This window comes from Larus michahellis, chromosome 6 (genome assembly GCF_964199755.1).
Source record: "Larus michahellis chromosome 6, bLarMic1.1, whole genome shotgun sequence".
Classification (NCBI taxonomy): Eukaryota; Metazoa; Chordata; class Aves; order Charadriiformes; family Laridae; genus Larus; species Larus michahellis.
In genome coordinates this window covers 36,655,123-36,675,342 of record NC_133901.1, presented here as the reverse complement: position 1 = coordinate 36,675,342, position 20,220 = coordinate 36,655,123, and the positions used below count along the sequence as shown (strand labels likewise).

The 20,220-nt window shown below is 55.7% G+C and overlaps 1 protein-coding gene across 2 annotated transcripts in view; it reads right to left on the bottom strand.

Annotated features, from left to right (window-relative positions):
- Window positions 1-2,951: 2,951 nt before the first annotated feature.
- UNC5B (unc-5 netrin receptor B) overlaps window positions 2,952-20,220 on the bottom strand; it is a 56,116-nt gene continuing 38,847 nt past the window's right edge. The window contains exons 2-17 of one of the 2 annotated variants that reach the window (XM_074592198.1): window positions 19,623-19,844; window positions 13,926-14,069; window positions 12,220-12,323; window positions 11,098-11,278; window positions 10,366-10,533; window positions 9,603-9,767; window positions 8,823-8,855; window positions 7,557-7,751; window positions 7,011-7,403; window positions 6,482-6,569; window positions 6,224-6,392; window positions 5,867-6,100; window positions 4,830-4,979; window positions 4,388-4,552; window positions 4,112-4,296; window positions 2,952-3,616 (exon numbers count right to left, since the gene is read on the bottom strand). In XM_074592198.1, coding sequence (XP_074448299.1) covers window positions 3,451-3,616; window positions 4,112-4,296; window positions 4,388-4,552; window positions 4,830-4,979; window positions 5,867-6,100; window positions 6,224-6,392; window positions 6,482-6,569; window positions 7,011-7,403; window positions 7,557-7,751; window positions 8,823-8,855; window positions 9,603-9,767; window positions 10,366-10,533; window positions 11,098-11,278; window positions 12,220-12,323; window positions 13,926-14,069; window positions 19,623-19,844 — 2,762 coding nt within the window. In that variant the 3' untranslated portion in view covers window positions 2,952-3,450. The remainder of the gene's footprint in view (window positions 3,617-4,111; window positions 4,297-4,387; window positions 4,553-4,829; window positions 4,980-5,866; window positions 6,101-6,223; window positions 6,393-6,481; window positions 6,570-7,010; window positions 7,404-7,556; window positions 7,752-8,822; window positions 8,856-9,602; window positions 9,768-10,365; window positions 10,534-11,097; window positions 11,279-12,219; window positions 12,324-13,925; window positions 14,070-19,622; window positions 19,845-20,220) is intronic. The other variant, XM_074592199.1, reaches the window with a different exon arrangement.

The following is a 20,220-nucleotide window of genomic DNA, read 5'->3' as shown; positions in this document are numbered from 1 at the left end:
CCATTTCTTTCACCGGTCACAGAACCCTGTGCCTGCCCCCATCAGGGACAAGGTGGCCATCTCCTGGTGGCACCTTGTCCCCAGGAGCCGGGCGAGGGGAGGGTGGGCACAGCCGGCAGGACCCTCACCTCACCCCACAGACCCTTCTGGCCTCGGCTTTGCTCTGGCAGAGCCATCCCCTGCTCCCAAACTAGGTCCTGGTCCTGGAAGGGACGTTACTTTGGCGGGATATCCCTCGGGGAAGGCAACGAACTGCTGGAGATCGTGGCTCAGCCCACTGAGACGCAGCTGTACCGCTCCTCTCCTGCCTCGTCATTGCCTGTGCGCGTCCCATACAAACCCTGAATCAATCCCTGCAGCTTCCCTCCCAGAGGGACTCCAATGGCAGCATCCTCCCGCCGCCAGCATCCCACCACCAACAGGTCGGAGCATCCTCTCGCTGCTGGCATCCCCCCACCAAGAGGTTGGAGCATCCTCCCGCCGCCACTCGAGCCGGACCCCAGTCCCTGCAGACGTGAAACCCAGCCGGAACTGGGGAGGGATGAACACGAGAGCAGATTATTTCTTGGTTTGTTGGTTTTTTTTAATTTTTTTTTTTTTATTATTAGACTAGGAAATATAATTTATTGCATAAAAATTAATTTGTTACAATAGGAATGCTAAACTTTATTTACAGTTCTTTAGTTTACAGAATTAAACAAGATGCGGTTTTAGAGGATGCTGCCAGGTCCATCCCCCGGACATATAAATATGGAAACGGATCGCAGAGCAAAGAGACGGGCGCTGCCAGCACGGCACAGACTGCGGCTTTGCCTTTGCCGAAACGCCTGGCCGGAGAAACCCCCCCGGTCATGGAGGGCTCCTGGGGCTGGCACCCATGGGAGATGGGTGCAGGCGCTCGGGGGGAGAGACAAACCCTGCCTGCCCCCTGTCCCGCTCCCGACGCAGGTTCCCTGGTGTGAAAAATGGGAAGAAACCCACCCCTAAACACACACCTCGGTGCATCCCGGCGGCTGCCGCCCACCGAAAGGATGGGGAAGAGGAACGCAGAAGGATGGGGATGGAGGCAGAGGCGCCCGCAGGCGGGATGGGACAGAGGGATTGGACGGATGGACGGACAGGAGTGACCGGTGAAGCAGACACAGCGAGAGAGATTCAACGCGACCCGAAAGAAGAGCCTCTCGTCTCACGCAGAGCACCGCGGCGCGGAGAAAGGAGCCCTATAAAAACGCCAGCAGCCAGTTTGATACGTCAGGTTCTTCATTTCTTTCCAAATTGGCTTATTTCCTCCCCCCCCAGCCCCAGCCCCAGCTCAGAGACAGGGGGGGGCTCAGAAATCGGATGCTCAAATGCAACCTAAAGGACAGATAAAACCCTTCCTACAGGACGCAGGAGTTCACCCAGCAGAAGTCTTCCCACCCAATGCAAATGAAGAAAGTCCCCTTTCTCCCACAGCCTGGAAAACCCCAGCAAGAACCAAACCCTGGGGACCCCGACACGTGACAGGGAGCAGCCCTTCCCGTCCCATCGCTGCTTCGGGAGCTGCCAAGAGGCACCAAACCCGAGTCCCAGCAATACCGAAAACTACCCCCCTACCCTCAGCCGCCCCACGAAGGCAATGCTCTCGCTCTTGGCAGGGCTCCCTGAGCTTGCTCCGGTCCCCGGGATGCTGTGGGATGCTGTGGGCATCCCATGACACTGGTCCAGGGCTTGGTAGCCAGGACACGGCGCATCGCAGCCCGGAGTGGGACCTGCTCTCAGACCCCACTCTTAATACTTCCACTGATGGAGAATCCACAGCCTTGCCACGGGATCTAGTCTAATCCTGAGCTGACCATCCCCTTCCTATTTTTTTTTTTTTTTTTAAAAACAGACACATTTCTAAGATATAGCACTCGCTGAGTAACTATTTCTATCCGCAGGCAAATCTAAATTTTTACCCTTCATTGAGACACCGTATCTTTGTGAGGAACCTCGTCCCTGCCTACCCCTCGATGACTCTTCTGTTCACCCCACAACTTCTCCGTCGTGACAAAAAGCCCATTACAGGTCCAAAAAGCAGCCGCGATGGGAGGATGGGAACCCAATCACTGCTTACGGTGCCGTCCCCTGCCCACACACGCTCAGCCTGGCTTGCAAATTGGAGACCCCGCGCTCTCCCCCGCCGAACCCCTGCTGAGATGCTGCATCAAACACCTGGCACGAGCGCAGGGAGCCGAGCCCGACGTGGTTTGCGAGGGGCACCCCGGCCCGCCAGCCCTCTGCTCTCCCCAGAGCCCTTCACAAGCTGCTCATCACCCCGCTCCAAGCCCAGGTTCGGGATACTCACTGCAAAATCCCGGTGGGTTTAAAAAAAAAAAAAAACCAAAACCAAACCAACCAACCCAAAAAAAAACCCCAAGAGCCCCCTTTGGCCTGTGGGTCGGTAGGTTGGTGCAGGACTGAAATCTTTGGTTTGCACTGAAGTTATGTAAATGAAGGCGTCGTCATCCTAAAAAGCTCCCCCAAACGATGGCAGGGGAAGAATTCATTAAAAATACCCATTTCTGGATGTACTCCCCCCCACCCCCACCCCGAACTCTAAAAATAGGGCAGCGTCCCTCATGGGGGCAGGACCCCTCGCCCCACCGGGTGCTGCTGGGGAAAGAGGAGTTTTTCAAAGAAAAAAAGGCTTGGGGAGGGTGTCCGTGGCCCCGAAGCAGAGGGGCGCAGAGGCACTTCACCCTACGGACTGCCCGGGGGGGGCCAGGACATGTAAACACGTTTCGCTCGACTTGGCTTCGCACGCTCGTCCCTACAAAAGAACGTTCACTTAAATCTCTCTCTCTCTGCCACCCCGACCGCAGCTACGCTCTTGCTCTCACGCACAAAAAAAGATTTATAAATCTGTCTTCTTTTTTTTTTTTGTCCTTTTTTGGTCTTTTTTTCTTTTTTTTTTTTTTTTTTTTTTTAAAAAAGGACTCATCCAAAGATCTGGATAATAAATTATTTGCGTTTCCTAAGAAACTTTTTTTTTTTTTTCCTTTTTTCTTTCTTATTCGCCTTATTAAGTAAGCCGTTCGCCTAGATTGTACTCGTCTCTTCAACGCAGAAATGCTATTAAAGGAGGAGGAGGGGAACCCAAACGAAGGAGGAGAAGGAAAGCCCCCGTCCCGACTCGAGAAGCCCTAATTCCTCCTCACACCACGAGCGCTGCCGGCTGCCGCCCCAGAGGAGGAGGAGGAGGAGGAGGAAGAGGAGGAAGAGGAAGGCTGCGTAACACTTGAATTGCTTGTAAACGCTGAGGATGGGTCTCTAAGGCTGACAGTGATGGGGGGAGGGAGGGAGGAGCAACGGCCTCGGCCCTTCCTCGCTCAGCTGCTGCCCGGGGAGGGACGCGCGAAGGGTCGTCCCCCCTGCCTTCGCCCCCCGTTTGGGTCCTCCCGGCCCACCAGCCGCGGGGGAGCATCATCAGCAGTCGCCCTCCGTGGCCATGACCACCAGCATCTCGCTCTTGCCCATCTCTTCTAAGGCACTGGCCAGGGTGTTGAGATCGCCGTCGTCTTGGTGCTCGGCTTCCCATAAGTCCAGGAGCACCTCGGTGGGGCTGGCTTTGGTGGCAAAGTAGTTCAGATACCTGCGAAGAGCAGAAAGGAGGTGCAGGTTGGCACGGCATCCTTTGGGGGTGGAGGGATGGAGGACGCCGGAGCAGCAAACCCGTTTGCCACGTGAACCCTGATGGAAATGCCACAACGCAAATGCCGAAGCCCTGGGGACATCGTCTTCAATGTTCGATGCAGGCATTCACGCGAAAGCAACGCAAGCTTTGCTTTGCTGGAATTACCCTCCCTTCCTTCCGTCCTCAGAGGTAAACCCAGCCAGGAACAGCCCAACCATTGTCCCAAATAAATAAGGGTCAAGTCAAAGCAACAAGAGACCCTGGACTGTGGCACAGGTGGATGCGTGGACATAGACGGGTGTAACTACGCATAGCTACATCTGTATTTATGATTTATGGATGGAGCTATACAGCCGGAGAAAACCTAGCAGGATGCACTGCAGGAGGGAGGGACTGGAGCGACCCTCCTTGCCCGGGGCACAGGAGGGGAAAGCAAAGCACGGGGCGACCCACCGGTCCATGGAAAGCTTCTGGGCGAGGAGTCTCCAGTCGTTTCCCCTGGAGTTGGGGGCATCCAGGCTGTTGCAGATCTTCTGCCGGATGGAGAGGGGGATTTTGAAGGCGTAGGGTCCCAGCTGGGTGGTGGTGGTGGTGGCACAGCTGTGGTGGGAGCGGAGGGTGTCGAAGGAGCTGGCATGCTGCAAGGGGAAGGACGGGGTGAGATGTTGAGGCACAGAGCGGCTCCCGAGTGTGTCCCCTTGCTGTCCCCATCACCTCCCCACCGCTCACCTCTCCCAGAGTGACGTGGAGCTGGAAGATCTGTCCTTCCCCTTCCACCTGCCGGACGCAGATCTTGCAGGTGAGCTCGGTGGAGGCCTGGCTGTACCTCTCCAGCGTGAAGGTGCAGTGCAGGGCTCGCTGGCTGCCGCTCCAGATGTGATAGAAGGGGATTTCCTGCAGACCACCAAAGCATGGGCTTAGCAAAGGCTCTCGGAGCTCCCGTGGGAGATCCCGCCTCCTCCAGCCACCCCACGGGGATGAGATGGGACAAAGAGACCCCACAGACAGCATCCCACCAGGAAAGACCATGTGAAAACCGGTCCCCCTTCCTCCTCCATTCCTTTGGGAGACAACTCTGGAGACAAGACCAGGGCACTCACGACCCCGTGGTGCCTGGCTGAAGATGGTGTCCCCAGGCTGGGTCCCCGCTGCCCCCACCTCAGCCCCTCACCTGGTACTTGGCCAGCAACTTGCTCCTCCACAGCGCATGGGGGATGTCGTGGATGGAGAGACGTAGGTTGTGGTAGCTGTCCTTGAAGGGCAGGGGCTTGGGCTCCTCCAGCAGGTACCCGCCCAGCGTCCGCTCCAGCTCCAGCACCTCCTGCAGGCAGCGGGAGAGGCGGCATGAGACCCAGGAGATGAGCAGGGGCTGCTCCTCTCCCTTCTCCATACCCAAAGCCAGGCATGTTTCTGCCAAGAGGAACCAGCAGCAGCAACAAGCCCGCGGGAGAGTGGCCTTTGCCACCCCGACAAGTTCTCCAAGAACTTGCCATCTCCTCTCACACAACAGCCCAACCCACAACTTGAATTTTATAACACATGGGCATCTCTGTATGCCTTCTCAGATGATGCAGATGTCCAACACAAAGGTCAGGCATGGCACCCTTCAATGAAGAGTGCCGCTCAATCTGTTTTTAACACCATCCCACTATTCCACCAGCAACTCTGAGGAGAAAAAGTGCAACCCAGCAGCTAGAGCGCTGCCTACATCTCCACCTAGAGGCACTGCAGCAACCCTGACACCACAGGACAAGTCATGGGGAATTAAACAGCCACTGCACCAGTTGTCCGGGCAGCCAAAGCACCAAAACTCGAGCTCCTCATGTTGCACTCGATGCTATCAATGTCACCAAACCCCCCTGAGGAGGGGAGAGACATGTCCCCATGCAGGAATAACAGGATCTATAGAAAACCCGAGGCAAATCACAGCAGCAAGTGGAGGTTTTTTTGCGCAGGAGAGAGAAAAACCCACCCAGCGGCAGCAAAACCTCTTGTGTAACGTCTGCAGAAAGGGGGGTCAGTATAGGAGCTAAGAAACACCCTTGTTATTTCCTTCAGAGAGGGCGAGGAAGGAGGGGGAAAGCAGTAAACATGCTTATTATTTCACTGTGGTCACTTTGCAGGCAGTTGCATCAGGTTGTCTGCTCCTGGGGGGCCCTGCTTTGGGAAGCGGGGGCAGCCCGCGCCAGCCTCGCAAGGTGACATTACCTTCAGAGCATCTGGTGTGTCCTCCAAGCAGTAGACCTTGAGGCTGTACTCCAGGGAGGTGCAAACGGTGGGGGCAAAGATGGCCAGCTGGAGCCTCTTGATGGCTGACCTGGAGTAGGACTCTCCCACAAAGACGTAGGTGCCAAGCTGGTCCAGCAGAATGTGGCAGGACTTGGCTTCCAGCTGGCAGTAGCAGGGAGTGTTAAGGGTCTCCTCATCCAGGGTCACAACCTCCTACAGGGAGAGATGGGAAATCAAGGCTGGGGGTCAGCCTGTCGTCTAGGGGGGATTTGTAGGGGTTGTGTCCCACAACACTCGTGGTCTTCACCGGCTGCAAGGGCTGGGTTCCCACCTTACCTCCCAGTTTCCCTGGTGGGACTGTGTTTTCAGCTGGTAAATCCAATCCGAGGAGCCGACATCGGCACAGTGGGGAATCGTCAGGACGACGGGGCGGCACAAGAGCAAGCCAGTGGGCCCGCAGGTCACGGCCGGGCTCAGCACTGTCTGCGTGCCTTCGGAGGGCAGGCTGGGGAAGGGAGAGGGGACACTGGTTGGAAAGGAAGCCTCATGGTGGCCAAAAAAGAGCGGAAGCGCGGGTGGCGCAGCATGACTTACAGGGCGCTCTCTGCCTTGTTGAGGACCAGGTACATCTCGTAGAACTTCCCCTGGGGGATGGCCCCGTGGGGCACCAGCAGGCTCACCCCTAGCATGGCACACACAGGCGTTAGTCACAAAACGAGGGAGAAACCACCAGGGACAAAACACCCCTCCACCCTGGCCGGCGACGCAAGGACAGCACTGAGCTAGAGCAGCCCAGAGCACTCCAGGAGAAACATCTCCAGATGTTCTTCAGCTGTACTGCTTGCAGGGAGGAGCCAGGCCACCACATTAGGAAGCAAAACAACAGGTTGGATCTTTTCGCAAGGCACTGGCCCCGGATTGATGGCAGAGCGGGCCAGGAAAGTCCCAGGAGGCTGTGACCTCCAGCCTGAGAAGCCTGGCTTGGGAATGGCTTGCTGCCTTCCTTCTGAGCCAGCTTTGGAATAGCAAAGGGCTGCTTATAACAGGCAAGTCTGCTGGCAAGAGAGCAACTCCTTCATCCTTCAGCCGCCCAACGTGCCCTCCTCCCCAGCCCGGGGCTTACCGGTGCCTGGGACGGTGAGTCTCCCCCCTAGGTAGCCAAAGGTGCCGCTGGCGCTGTTGCCGTGCTCCCGGGGCAAGCTGAGGAGATGTTGTGAGCCCAGGGCTTTGTTCCTCACGTTCGCGAAGTGGCTGTCCCTGGTGTTGTCCCCTGGGTAGGTGCCGGTGGCAGGGAGCCCCCCAAGCAGGTCCGTCCCATCATGCAGCCCCGGTGAGGAGGAGGCGGTGGAGGAGTTGTACACCTTGATCTTGAGGTTGGGGAGGGGGTCGAGCAGGGGGGAGTTGGTCATGGGGATCTTGTCGGAGGAGTCCTGCAGGGCGTACATGGGGCCACGGTAGACGCCAGCGCTGGCCGTCAGGTCCGGCTGCATGGAGGGGTGCAGCAGCTGAGGGTTGTCTGCGGGAGGAGAAAACACGGATGGGGTGAAGGCGGCAGTGGAAACAATGGGACGTAAAAGCACTGCTTGACTGGAAGAGACGCCTGTGGAAAGCCGTCCTCTCTGCCTGGGCTGAAGCAGCAAGCGGGACCTGCGTGGGCTATGGCTCTTACCATGCCGGGAGGTCTTGAAGTTGGCAGGGTGGAAGCCTCCGGTCAGAGCAGCTGATGAGTCCGTGATGTCCGTGTCGAAATCCCGGCACCTCCTCCGGTACACCACCACCCCCACAGCCATGAGGATCACGATGAAGACAAAGATGGCCACCACCAGCCCGGCATACAGGGCCACGTCGCCCGTGGCCTCCAGCACTGGGAGGGATGAAAGACATGGGAGGTGAAAAAAGGAGCACCAGAAATGGATGTCAAGACCCACCGGTGCTCCCCAACCCCACCACGGGCTCAGGACATAGGCACGAAGGGGAAGACGTGTACTGGGCCTGCTGGAAAGGCTGTGGCAGGAGGATGGAGGTTGTTTTCTCAGAGCAGCCCAGAAGTCAGAGTGACGCCAGAGGACGAGATGGGGGTGAACCCCTCAAACCTTTGGAAGACACCTTGCCATGGCCCCTGCAAACTTTACCTGAGCACGAAGAACCCCAGAAACGCTAGGTTTCTACAGCTCAGATTCATGGAGTGATCAACCCTCACATCCGAACGGGGACAACAACCCCGAGGAGTAAACGTTAACACCTATCCATGTGTCTCATGTATATGCACCTGAGCTATTCATCTGTCCAGAAAGATCGAGTGTCACTGTATCTACACAGACTCCCCTCAGCTTCCCCATCTTCCCTTCCCCGCCATAAGGTTCTCCATTTTCAAACGCAGCAGGAGTTGAGCAGGCTCGGCCAATCCGCCTCCCTCCCTCTCCGCTCACCCACATCTCTTGGCTTCTGTGGCTTTGTGCTGGAGTGAAGCCCTGTCCTCCACCACCTTAGGACCTCCACTGCCTTAGGATCTCCACCGCCTCAGGACTACCCCACTTCTGGCAGGTGTCACCCCATCCCCGAATTCCCCCCACGTGGATGCCAGAAACGGGAACCCTGATGCACCCCCACCCTGAGGAAGGGAATCCTCACGGGGGGGGACGACGATGCCTGGATTAGCTTTGGTGGGGTGACACCGGCTGTGTCGTGGTGCACCCAAGAACTGCCAGCAGCAAAAAAGGGGGACGGGAGCGGGGGTGCAAAAGCGGGTCCTATTTATTGCTTCCAGCAGAGCATGTGATTTAATGCACACGGGAGTTTTGGGGTGGGCTTTAGTCGCTCCCTCTTCCAACCTTCTCCAGCCCCAGCTGCCGAGGAGCCCTACCATGGATGCAACAGAACAAAACCAAAGCGGTGCCTCGCAAAGAAACAAAATGGCCATGAAATGAGCACTTACGGTGGCTTTTGGGTTCGCTTAGAACTCTTTTATCTGTTAGGAAAAAAAAAAGTAAGAAAACAAAAGGTGAAGGTGGTGATGGTAGGATGAGGTGAAACAAAAGGTGGAGAGGGCGGAAGGCAGCCTGGGGGGCACCTCGGCGTGGTGGGGAGGGACGGGGGAGCAGCATCGCTCCCCGGGGCATGCAGAAAGCCAGGTAGAAGCAAGGGTGATGAGGGTGTCCACATGCCCGACCAGCCCCTGGGGCGCATGTCCCCATCTCACAGGACTTCGGGCATTTCTGGCCGTGGCAGCGTTAAAGGGGACGATGGTGTCAGACGGCAGCAGGTGGCAGCATCGGCTGCTCAGCCTTCGGTGTGCCCGCTCAGAGCGTTAACAGCACCGTTATTATCATCATCGGGACTTTTCCTAGCTGCTGCCGCAGAGCTCTACCGAGCGGTGACCCGGGTCAGATGTTTTCGTGCTGGGGCTGAGAAACCCCCCCTGGCTTGCCCGCACTAACCACAACCAGCCTTATTTCAGCAGAGACCCCAAACCTAGCGCTGCTCCAGAAGACATTCAGATCCCACCGAAATAATCCCCAAACCTTTCTTTCCACCGGCTGAGAACCAGCTTTGGACGGGGTAAGTGCACTTAAAAAAAACCTTGATAAAGACAAGGTTTAAAAATCAGGTGCCAGCAGCACCGCTACCCGCCCCGTCAACTTGGAGGCATGGCCAACAACATCATGGCCAAGCCACCAGCATTGCCCACGTCCCCGGTCCCTGCCAGCGTACTCACTGTGCAGGCAGAGCCCATCGGTGCAGTTTTTGGAGTCGAGCAGCACGCCGCTGCAGTCCTTGCCACCATTGCGGGGAGCCGGAGCGGCGCACTCCCGGCTGCGCCAGTGGGTGCACTCGGTGCTGCACGCCGACCACTTGCTCCATTCCGTCCACGCGCCGTCCACTGCGGGACACCAAAGACAGGCACGTCGGTACACCCTCTCAACACCATTCCCAGTGCTGGGATGTCTCCGGCAGCAGAAAGTGCCCATGCCCATCTCAGGGCTTCCAGAGGAGCTCCTTCAGGGAGCATTACCCCAGCAAACCCAGCCCTGTTGTGTCTCTGCAGACATCTCCAGCTCTTTCAGGTCTTGGCAGACTGAAAGATGCTTCAGATAGGTCTTCTGAACCCCTGTCTCCTTGGGAAGATCAGGATGTCTCCGCAGACATCTCCAGCCCTTTCAGGTCTTGGCAGACTGAAAGATGCTTCAAACTGGTCTCCTGAGCCCGTGTCTCCTTGGGGAGACCAGGATGTCTCTGCAGACATCTCCAGCCCTTTCAGGTCTTGGCAGACTGAAAGATGCTTTGGACTAGTCTCCTGAGCCCTTGTCTCCTTGGGGAGACCGGGATGTCTCTGCAGACATCTCCAGCCCTTTCAGGTTTTGGCAGACTGAAAGATGCTTCAAACCGGTCTCCTGTGCCACTGTTTCCTTGGGGAGCACCAGGAGCACAGTTGGACCGTGCAACCTGGAGGACGGTCAGTGTTTCTGAACCTGCCTTACCTGGGCAGAGGGTGGTGCAGGTGATTTTCTGGAAAGGCTGCCCATCGCAGAAGGAGCCGCCGTTCAGCGGCGCGGGGTTGGTGCACGTCCGGGTGCGCTTCTGCCAGCCCCGGCCACAGCGGTTGTTGCAAGGAGACCACTCAGACCAGGTGGACCAGCCACCGTTCACTGCAAGAGGAGATGGACAGCGTTAACACGTCAACGGAGCCCATTTCAGCAGGGGCTGGAGCTAAGCCTAGGGTTCACCGAGTCCCTCTGTCCTTACATCTTGTGTGACACTGGAACAGCTCACCCTCACGAAAAGCAAATCACGAGACTCCTTCTCATGTCACACACCCCATGCAGCAGATGCTCAAACCTGCTTTGGTCCTTTTTTCCACTTTGCAAATATTTTTGCATGTGGCCACAGCAGATCCTTGGCTTCATAGCAAAGTTCAGCCAAATGCAGCTTTTCATCTGCTTTGAGAGTCAAAGGGATCCGGCTGGGTCCAGCCTCCACCCACCTTTGTACCCAACCGAGAAGGCATGCAAATGCCTACACCTAAAAACTTCTTCTAACAACCTGTGCAAGCTGGTAGAGGTACCTATTTTGCAGACATTGGCTATTACCTAATTTAACACAATGCCCTGGTGGGGTTTGCTCCTACCACTCCCAGAAAGTGCCCGTATTTCCCCTTGGCTTGGAGACAGGGCTGGCAGCAAAGGTCCCCCCACAAGAGCAAGGGCTGGTACCGTAGACGATGACAGCAGCTGTGGTGCTCCGGCGCTTGGCCACGATGTTCTTGGCCATGCAAGTGTAATTAGCGGTGTCCAAGAGCCGGGCCTGCTTGATGATGAGGTTGTGATCGATGGTGATCAGGAAGTTGGTGTCCTGGGTGGGATCGATGACATCCTCGTTCCTCAGCCACTCCACCTGGCCATGCAAAGGAAGGGATGGGGTAAGGATGGTGATTAAGCTGAACGAGAACTGAACACTCAGCCAGGAAAAGCATGGCATGGGTTTTGGTGGAAATGCCCATCCCACATGCTCCCCACCATGAGGGTCTCCAAGGGCCCCCCAACGCTATACGAGGACATCACTGTTTAACTAGGCTGTTTGGGAAGGGCGTGAGTTGATACCATTGCCAAGCGCAATGGTTGATACCAGCGCAGTTCATACCATTGCCAAGCATGGCTGTGGGCACGAGCAAGGACAAACACCAGGTTGGAGGGCCTGAATCCACCAGCCCCGATGGCGAGCAAACCCCTCCAGACCAGCATATGACCTGCCCCAAAGCCCTCCTCATCTTCATCACTGAGACCACCGATTTCCTCAGCACCACAACCATTGACTGGCTGACCTTGCCTCTGACTGTTTTTATTTCTCCTCGAAAGCTGGGCCAAACCAGGCCTGGCCGTGGCACGTTACTGCTGTTTTGGCCAAGGACGGGACACTGTGGCCACCACCAACACACAGCTCCTGGGGGCTGAGAGAGTTGTGGGCACGGAAATCACCGCTACCACGTGAGGGAAACCCATCTGGTATCGACTTGGCCAACCCTTAGCTCTCGCTTGTGACTGCTCCCCTTCAGACAAGTCATTGGGTGCCTCCTTGTTAGATCTTCCCTCTGACGGGTTAGAGGAAGTGTGGGAGAGGTGGGCCGAGCAGGTGCTGAGGTTAGGTGTGTTATTAGATGTCAGCAAAACAGATCCACTGCCCAAAATAAACAATTCTGCTGAATAATGAAAGCTGATGGTCTCGGTGCAAGGTCATCCATCACAGCTGCAAGCCATCTGCACGGACGTGCCCCTTCTCTCCCCGGAACGGGAGGGGACACCCCACCGCACATTTCTCCGGGCTGCTGAGCTGCTCACCTCAGCCTGTGGCACCCCCTCGGGTGGGCGGCACTGCAGCAGGACCTCGTGCTCCAGCGGGACCTCCTTGCCCAGCGGCTCCTGGTCGAAGTTCTTCCGTAGGTCTGGGAGGGAAAGGAGAACCCAGGGGTTAGCAGCTCACTGCAGAAACAGGGCAACCTGCAAAGCCTTGGTGGGGAGAGAACATCACCTTGGCCCACGAGTAGGGAAACCCCTCTGGCATAGCACAGCTGGAGCAGAACATGTCCTGGGAGGAAGGGGCCAAAGGAGCATCTTTCCAGGATGGATTTGGGACAGCACATGGTCCTCGAGGATGACGCCTTTCCTCCTTCATGCGCTTGCAAGCTTATACCCCCTCCTGTCTTTTCCTTTTGGGGCTAAACCTCAGCTTAGCCACTGTTTCTTCAACCCTCCTGTTGCTTTCACCCTCTGGACTCTGCACCAGGACCCTTCTTTGTTGAAGGGATTTGCACAACAGCTCGGCTCCCACGTCGGCGCTGAAGTGAATCCCCATATTTCAGAGCTACGGGGACTTGCTGGTGGTCCTGGCTGAGCCACCTCCCCAGACCTGCCGGAAACCCGTCCATCACACTCCGGTGCCGGAACGGGAACGGTCGCTGCTGAAAAGCCCGGCTCGCTCAGCAAGGGGCTGCCCAGTGCTTTGGGGAAGGGCGGAGAGGGGAGAAGCCCAGCAGAGCCCCCAAGGATGTGTGGGACATGGCAGTGTCCGGCTCCAGAGCCTTGAAGGGAGCAGGAGCATCACTAGATGGTGCTGCAATCCTCTGCTACGGCACCGGCTGCGGCTCCCGCTCCTGCAGGGCAGTGAAACCTTGCTCCATCTCATCTGCTGGGCTCCGAGAAACACCAAACCCTTGGCAGGGGTCGGACAAACGGGCTCCCTCAGGAGCCTCGTAGCATTTTCCCCGTTCAGATTAAATCCTCCAGCAGTATAGCTGATTCCCCAGCCACCTCCGTTTTGGATTATTAGCCCTCTAATAGCAAAATCTGTTTACAGCTGGGGAAGCCTGGCCGTTCTCCTATAGCTTGGCCATCTTATTTGCCAGGAGAGCAAATTCAGGCGGGTAACAGCCTGATTAACTCGCCCTTAATCAGGCTGACACCCACAAACAGCAGCTTAGAGAAGTGACATATGACAGCAGGGACTCCAGGGACACGGAGTCGCTGATTCAGGCAAAGCCTGCAAGGTGCTAACCGTTGGGTTATTAACGATAATGAAGCGCCGGGAAGAGCTGAGCATGCTGATGGGCAATGCGGTATTAACCCAGGTAGTGCCACGGCCGCTCGCCCAGGCAGGTAGGGACGGTGCCCACTCAGAGCTGGCATGGGGAGCTAATACCAGCAAGGATGGGTCATCTCCAACTGATCAAAAAGCACTAATTCCAACAGGGAGACAACTTTTGGAGAGGGCTAACCCCACCCAGCTGCACCCACTGTGTCCTGGGGTCCCAGGAAGCTGGGCAGGACCAGCCTTGGCCACTCTTTCAGCTGGTGTTGCTGCCAGAAGCGGCCCATGCCTGGCTTGAAACCACAGCTTCTTCAGCCTGAGATGCAGGGTCATGCCTCAGGTTTTGCAAACAATTTGGAAAATCGGCGGGTTGTACCCTCTGGAAAACTTTTCAGGCCCCCAAAGTGGGAAAGAAGGTGTAAGAAGGGTTCATTTAAACAAAACAAGACAAGGCACTTACACGCTATGCGGACGTACGCCCTGCGGCTCTTCGTGGTGCCCGCCGAGCTCCAGGCCACGCACTGGCACCAGTAATCTTCTAAGCCGAAGAGCTCCTCCACCTGCTGCCGGGAGACTTCGATCTGCACCTCCCGCACCAGCATCCCTGGAAGGGGATAGAGGGACGGCATCAGCCCGGCAGCAGGGAACTTGACCATAGGAAGTTCCACCTCAACACGAGGAGGAACTTCTTTCCGGTGAGGGTGTCAGAGTACTGGCACAGGCTGCCCAGAGAGGTGGTGGAGTCTCCGTCTCTGGAGACATTCCAAATCCACCTGGACGCGTTCCTGTGCAACCTGCTCTGGGTGACCCTGCTCTGGCAGGGGGTTGGACTGGATCATCTCCAGAGGTCCCTTCCAACCCCTGCCACTCTGGGATTCTGTGATAAGGAGGCAGCACCCAAGAAGGCTGGTGGATGCACAAAGCTCGAGGTCAGAGGCAGTGGGTTGGAGGCATCTCAGAGGCATCTGTGGTTGGTACCTCTGCACACCAGGGACTGCTCCCTGTGGAGGGTGACTTGGAGCTGAAGCAATGGCTCATGTAGAGGAGTCTTGTCTTATTTTTTTTATCTCCAGTCTGGCTGGGCAGGACCAGGACCTCTTGAACGATTCTAGAGGCATCACCCCCCTCCACCAGCCTTCTCCTCCGGCACCGACATTCCCTGTCCCTGTCCAGACCCCTTCCCACCTGCTGAGTTTGAAGGTTGCCTCCAAGGCTTTGCTGTGAGGAGAAATCATCTTTACCAGCTGCCATTTAAACACAAATATACAATGACAAATAAAAGATCTTAGAGGAAATAATCCAAGGACGATAGCGTTTCATGCCCAATGACCCCAGAAAGGGTTACACGCCTCCATCAACCCCCCCCGGGAAGTCTGCCAGGACACCCTGGCCGTGGCAGGGACGCAGTGACAAAGGTGGCACCGCCACGTACAGGACACGGTCCCCTGGGCCATAGGATGCTGAGGCTCACCCGAAGCATCAATCCCTCGCAGCGTGGCCATCGCCAAGGGCGGGAGGGACTCGGCGCTTATTTTTCCTTATTTTTAGCAATACCTACCTCGTGGTTTTTTTTTTGCAGCTTCTATTTACAAAAAGGCCACAAGTTCGCCGGCACAGAGCGCCGGGTGCTCCCCAGCTGTAATTTTGTGAGCTTGCTCCCGGCGCTGCGAGGAGCAATTACCATCTCTCTGCCACCGTCCCCTGGAATAGCTGACAAACACGCGCCAAGGAAATACAATTTATTTTGCCACTCTTAAGGAAGGGGGGGGGGGGGGGAAAGAAAAAAAAAAGAAAAAAAAAGCATTTGGGCCAAACACTTTTGGAAAAATTAGGGCTTTTAGAAGGAGCCAGGAGGGAGATGGCTCAAAACCATCCCATCTCTCCGGTGGGGTGGGTCGAGCAGCCCTGGAAAGGTGGGGAGCATCTTGCAAATGCCCTGCTATCTCCATAAGCCCGAAAGCAAAGGCTACCCAAAACTGCAGAGCGACCTTATGGCTGCCAGGAGCCACGATTTAAACGTCTCGCAGGCATCCAAACACAGCCGCTCCTACCCACCGCCCCTTCTTGTCCCTCTGAATTATCCTCTCCGACTTGGCCTATTTTTGCTTTCTTCTGCATGAAATGTTTTGGATCAGACGCACTCAGAGCATTACTGAGCCCAGCTCATTCAAGACACGTCTTAAAAGTAGCTTTTTCTTTTTTTTTTTAAGGTCCCTTCTTTCAAGCTTTTAACCAAGGACATTTAGAAAGGCGCCCACGCCTAACCCTGTTACCCTGTCCCTTCGTGCCCAGCTCTGCCCCGTGCCCTTTCCTAGGGAACTTAGGGAAATTTGCAGCTTCCCTACGAATGGCAGGTGCTGCAAATGCAGGTTTTTTTTAGCCTAGCATTTTGGCTCCAGCTCCCAGATGTGCCCAGGCCGGCGGAGTTTTAGATGCGTGGTATCACCTCCGTAGGGAAGGCACTGTTAGGTTTGTTCACTGGTAGCAGCAACACCGTCTTTTGAAGCCTGGGTGAAGAAGGTGTGATGCTGTTTCCTCCCCAGATCGCCGGCACACGTTCTGCACCTGCAGACTGGCACCTGAGAGGGAGATGCTGGCCCAAAACAAACGTGTCCCCCCCTAAAACAGGGTAAGCTCATGCCGCCCAGGCTTTCTGCTCCCTTTCCGCTGCGTTTTCTCCAGCCTGTTTTGCTCAAGAGTTGCATGAGGCAGGTTATCCAGTAAGGGGTGCTCACCCAAGAGGTGGATCAAGCGCCGGGTCCAGAAATATAGTGCTTTTTCCACGCTGCACATCACTAACTCGGGATGATTTGGAGGAGAAATGAGACCTAACAGCATTTAGATAAATTAACAGGGGGATAATCCATCCAGGGCTGGACCACACTGCTAACATAGAATCTTCATGGTTGGAAAGGACCTTTGAGATCATTGAGTCCAACCATACACACACACAAAATAAACCCCTACAATCTCTGTCACTAGAGCATGCCCTGAAGTGCCAAATCTACACGTTTCTTAAACGCCCCTAGGGATGGTGACTCAACCACCTCCCTGGGCAGGCTGTTCCAGTGCCTGACCACTCTTTCAGTAAAGTAATTCTTCCTAATATCTAATCTAAACCTCCCCTGCTGCAACTTCAGACCATTTCCTCTGGTCCTGTCATTATTCACTTGGGAGAAGAGGCCAACACCCACCTCTCTACAACCTCCTTTCAGGTAGTTGTAGAGGGCAATGAGGTCTCCCCTCAGCCTCCCCTTCTCCAAACTAAACATGCCCAGTTCCCTCAGCCTCTCCCTGTGTGATGTGGTCTCCCGACCCCTCACCAGCCTGGTAGCTCTCCTCTGGACACGCTCCAGCACTTCAGTGTCCCTCTTGTTCAGAGGGGCCCAGAACCGAACACCGTACTCGAGGTGAGGCCTCACCAGTGCCGAGTACAGAGTCACCATCACTTCCCTGCTCCTGGTGGCCACACTATTCCTGATACAAGCCAGAATGCTGTTGGACTTCTTGGCCACCTGGGCACACTGCTGGCTCATGTTAAGCTGGCCGTCCACCAGCACCCCCAGGTCCTTTTCTGCTGGGCAGCTTTCCAGCCACTCTTCCCCAAGCCTGTAGCGTTGCTTGGGGTTGTTGTGACCGAAATGCAGGACCCGGCACTTGGCCTTATTAAGCCTCATACAGTTGGCCTTGGCCCATCGATCCAGCCTGTTCGGGTCCCTCTGTAGAGCCTTCCTACCCTCAAGCAGATCAACACTCCCACCTAGTTTGGTGTCATCTGCAAACTTACTGAGGGTGCGCTCAATCCCCTCATCCAGATCATTGACGAAGATATTAAACAAAACTGGCTCCAAAACTCCAGGAGAATGCTGTGGGGGACGGTGTCAAAGGCCTTACCAAAGTCCAGGCAGACAACGTCCACAGCCTTCCCTGCATCCAGAAGGTGGGTCACACGGTCATAGAAAGAGATCAGGTTGGTTAAGCAGGACCTCCCTTTCCTAAACCCATGCTGGCTGGCCCTGATCCCATGGCTGCCCTGCACTTGCCGTGAGAGCTCACTCAAGATGATCCTCTCCATGATCTTTCCTGGTATCGAGGTCAAGCTGACAGGCCTGTAGTTCCCCGGATCCTCCTTCCGACCCTTCTTGTAGATGGGCGTCACATTAGCCACCCTCCAGTCATCTGGTACCTCCCCTGGTGACCAAGACTGTTGATAAATGATGGAGAGAGGCTTGGTGAGCTCTCCCGCCAGCTCCCTGAGTACTCTTGGGTGAATCCCATCCGGCCCCATAGACTTATGTGCGTCTAGGTGCAGAAGCAGATCATTGACTACTTCCTCCTGGATTATGGGTGGGTTGTTCTGCTCTCCATCCTTATCTTCCAGCTCAGGAGGCTGAACACTCTGGGGATAGCTGGTCTGACTATTGAAGACGGAGGCAAAGAAGGCATTAAGCATCTCAGCCTTCTCCTCATCCTTGGTTGCAACTTTCCCCCCCGCATCCAGTAAAGGATGGAGATTCTCCCTGGCTCTCTTTTTGTTGATGTATTTATAAAAACATATTGCTATCAGACCACGGAATCCCTAATCACAGACTGTAGGAAGCTGGGAGGGTACCGGCAGGGTTCATCTCTCCATCATTGTCCTGGTTCAATGTTCTTCCCTTAAGCATCCACCGCTGCCTCATGCAGGACGTGTGAACCTCTGGCTTGACCCGGTGCGGCCACACGTTATAAATACATTAACAACCCCTGGGCAAAGGCTGCTCAGTCACTCATCGGCCCTGACTTTTCCCCGGAGTCGTGAGGGTTTCAGACCTGGCCTCCGCGAGAGCTGGGAGGTGGAGACGCAGCCCCAAAGAGAGAAAGGGCGCTGCTGGTGCTCCCAACAGCCTCCGGAGAAGCAAGGGGGACAGCCTTCCCAGGCATTTTTGACCATCGTTCACAAAGAGGTCCTCTGGAAGCAAAACGCCCTGGGAACAGATGAAGTGGCTTCAGGAAAGGCTCAAAAAGCCACAGGGAAAATAAATGGTCTGCCCTTTCCAGAGGAGGTTCGGAGATGCACCCAAGCAAGGACCAGCTTCACGGATGAAGAGCCAAGCAGATGCCGGGGAAGGGCAAAAAGGGACAAGAGGAGATCCTGTAAAAGCACTTGTGCTCCTCTGGGCTGACAAAGCCTCTCCTCTAAGCTCAGGCTGCCTTCTGGGGCCAGCGCTGCAGCAGTTCAAAAGGCCGCCTTGGTTTAAAGCCCTCCGGAGATGAGGGATGCCGCACGCTCGTTTACAGAGAACCGCTCTCCCATGGGAAATGTGACTGTTTTCCTCCCCTCCAGACCAGCCCACAGGTACCAAAATTGGTGCAGAAAAGATGGGAGCTGAGCTAAAGCAGACGAATTTTAGCAAATTTACTTGATTACATTATATATCCAACCCCCACGCCTTGTTCTCATGTTGGGATGTTTCAAAGCAAGGGGCAAGAAGCTCCATGGTGCCCAGTCCCATGGAACAAGACACCCCCTAAGATGCCTAAACCACCTTCTTGCCCCCTATTTCAGGCAGCCAGTGGCTGACTTGCCCTCTGAGGCAGGGAAGAGCTCATCTGCCATTAAAAGGCATTTTAAATCCTACCTGCAAACGTTCTCACTACCCATTAAACATCTAATCCCTTTATAAGCTGCCAGCCTTTGCCACCCCTCATGGCAATGACTCCTACGTGTTGATTAGGCGTTTTATAGGAAAGCGTTTCTTTTTTTTTTTTAAATCAGTTTTAACATGCTGCCTTTCAAATCCCATTAAACAACCCCACGTCCTGCAAAAGGGTGAGCGTGCAAGCACACAGGCTGACTTCCCCGAGCTTCTATGGGGTATGGTGACCACCATCATGCCTTCATCAATGGTCTGGAAAGGGGCAGCTCATCCTAAAATTCACCAATGATGTGGAAAGAGAGAGAAACTGTGCATGGACAGAGGAGGGGGAAAACATACAAAAGCGACCTCATGAGCTTGCAGTCACATGGGAATGCTAAAAACGAACCCAAGAGACCCATTGGTCTACCTGGAGGAAAATCATCTCCAGTGTGGATGCGCAAGAGAGAAAAGGGCAGAAGGACCTGGAAGAGGAGAGGGGAAGGGCAGGCTGGGGATGCTGGGGTGGGTTTGCTCACCGGTGACCTCGTCCAGGCTTTCCTTGGTGACATGGTCGTTCTGGTTGACCCACTCCCCGTTGCACTTGAAGTAGATCTGGGTGGCGGGGTTGGCGCGGCAGACGAGCTCCACCGGCTTGTTCTTCACGATGTAGGCGTCCTGCGGCTCCAGCAGAAAGTGAGGGAGGGTCTCCGCTGGGGCCGAGGGGAAGGAGTCGGGCAGCACGTCGCTGTACTCCAGCCCTGCCAGGGGAGCGAGAGGGTTGGGAGGTGTCCTTAGTCCCATCCCAGAAGGGACGCAACTCCTACCTACACCGCCTCATCCCTCCCTCACCTTCCCAGGACTGCCCCGCGTGCAGTGGTGTCACCAACAGCCCTTGCTGAGGTTGCTCGGAAAAGCAAAAGAAGGCTGGAGGCTCCCCCCAAAAAAGAAAATCAAATCTCTGCTAGCTAGAGAGCTGCGGGGTGCATCCTGGTTTCGCTGGGTACCAGCCACCCCATCCACGGTCAACCCCGAAGCCTGGTTGTGGTCTCACTAGAGGACACCATGAGGAAAAAGGCAAAACAAACCCAAGCCCAGGGATGGGGACACAGAGAAAGCTCTAAAGGGGCTGGTGTC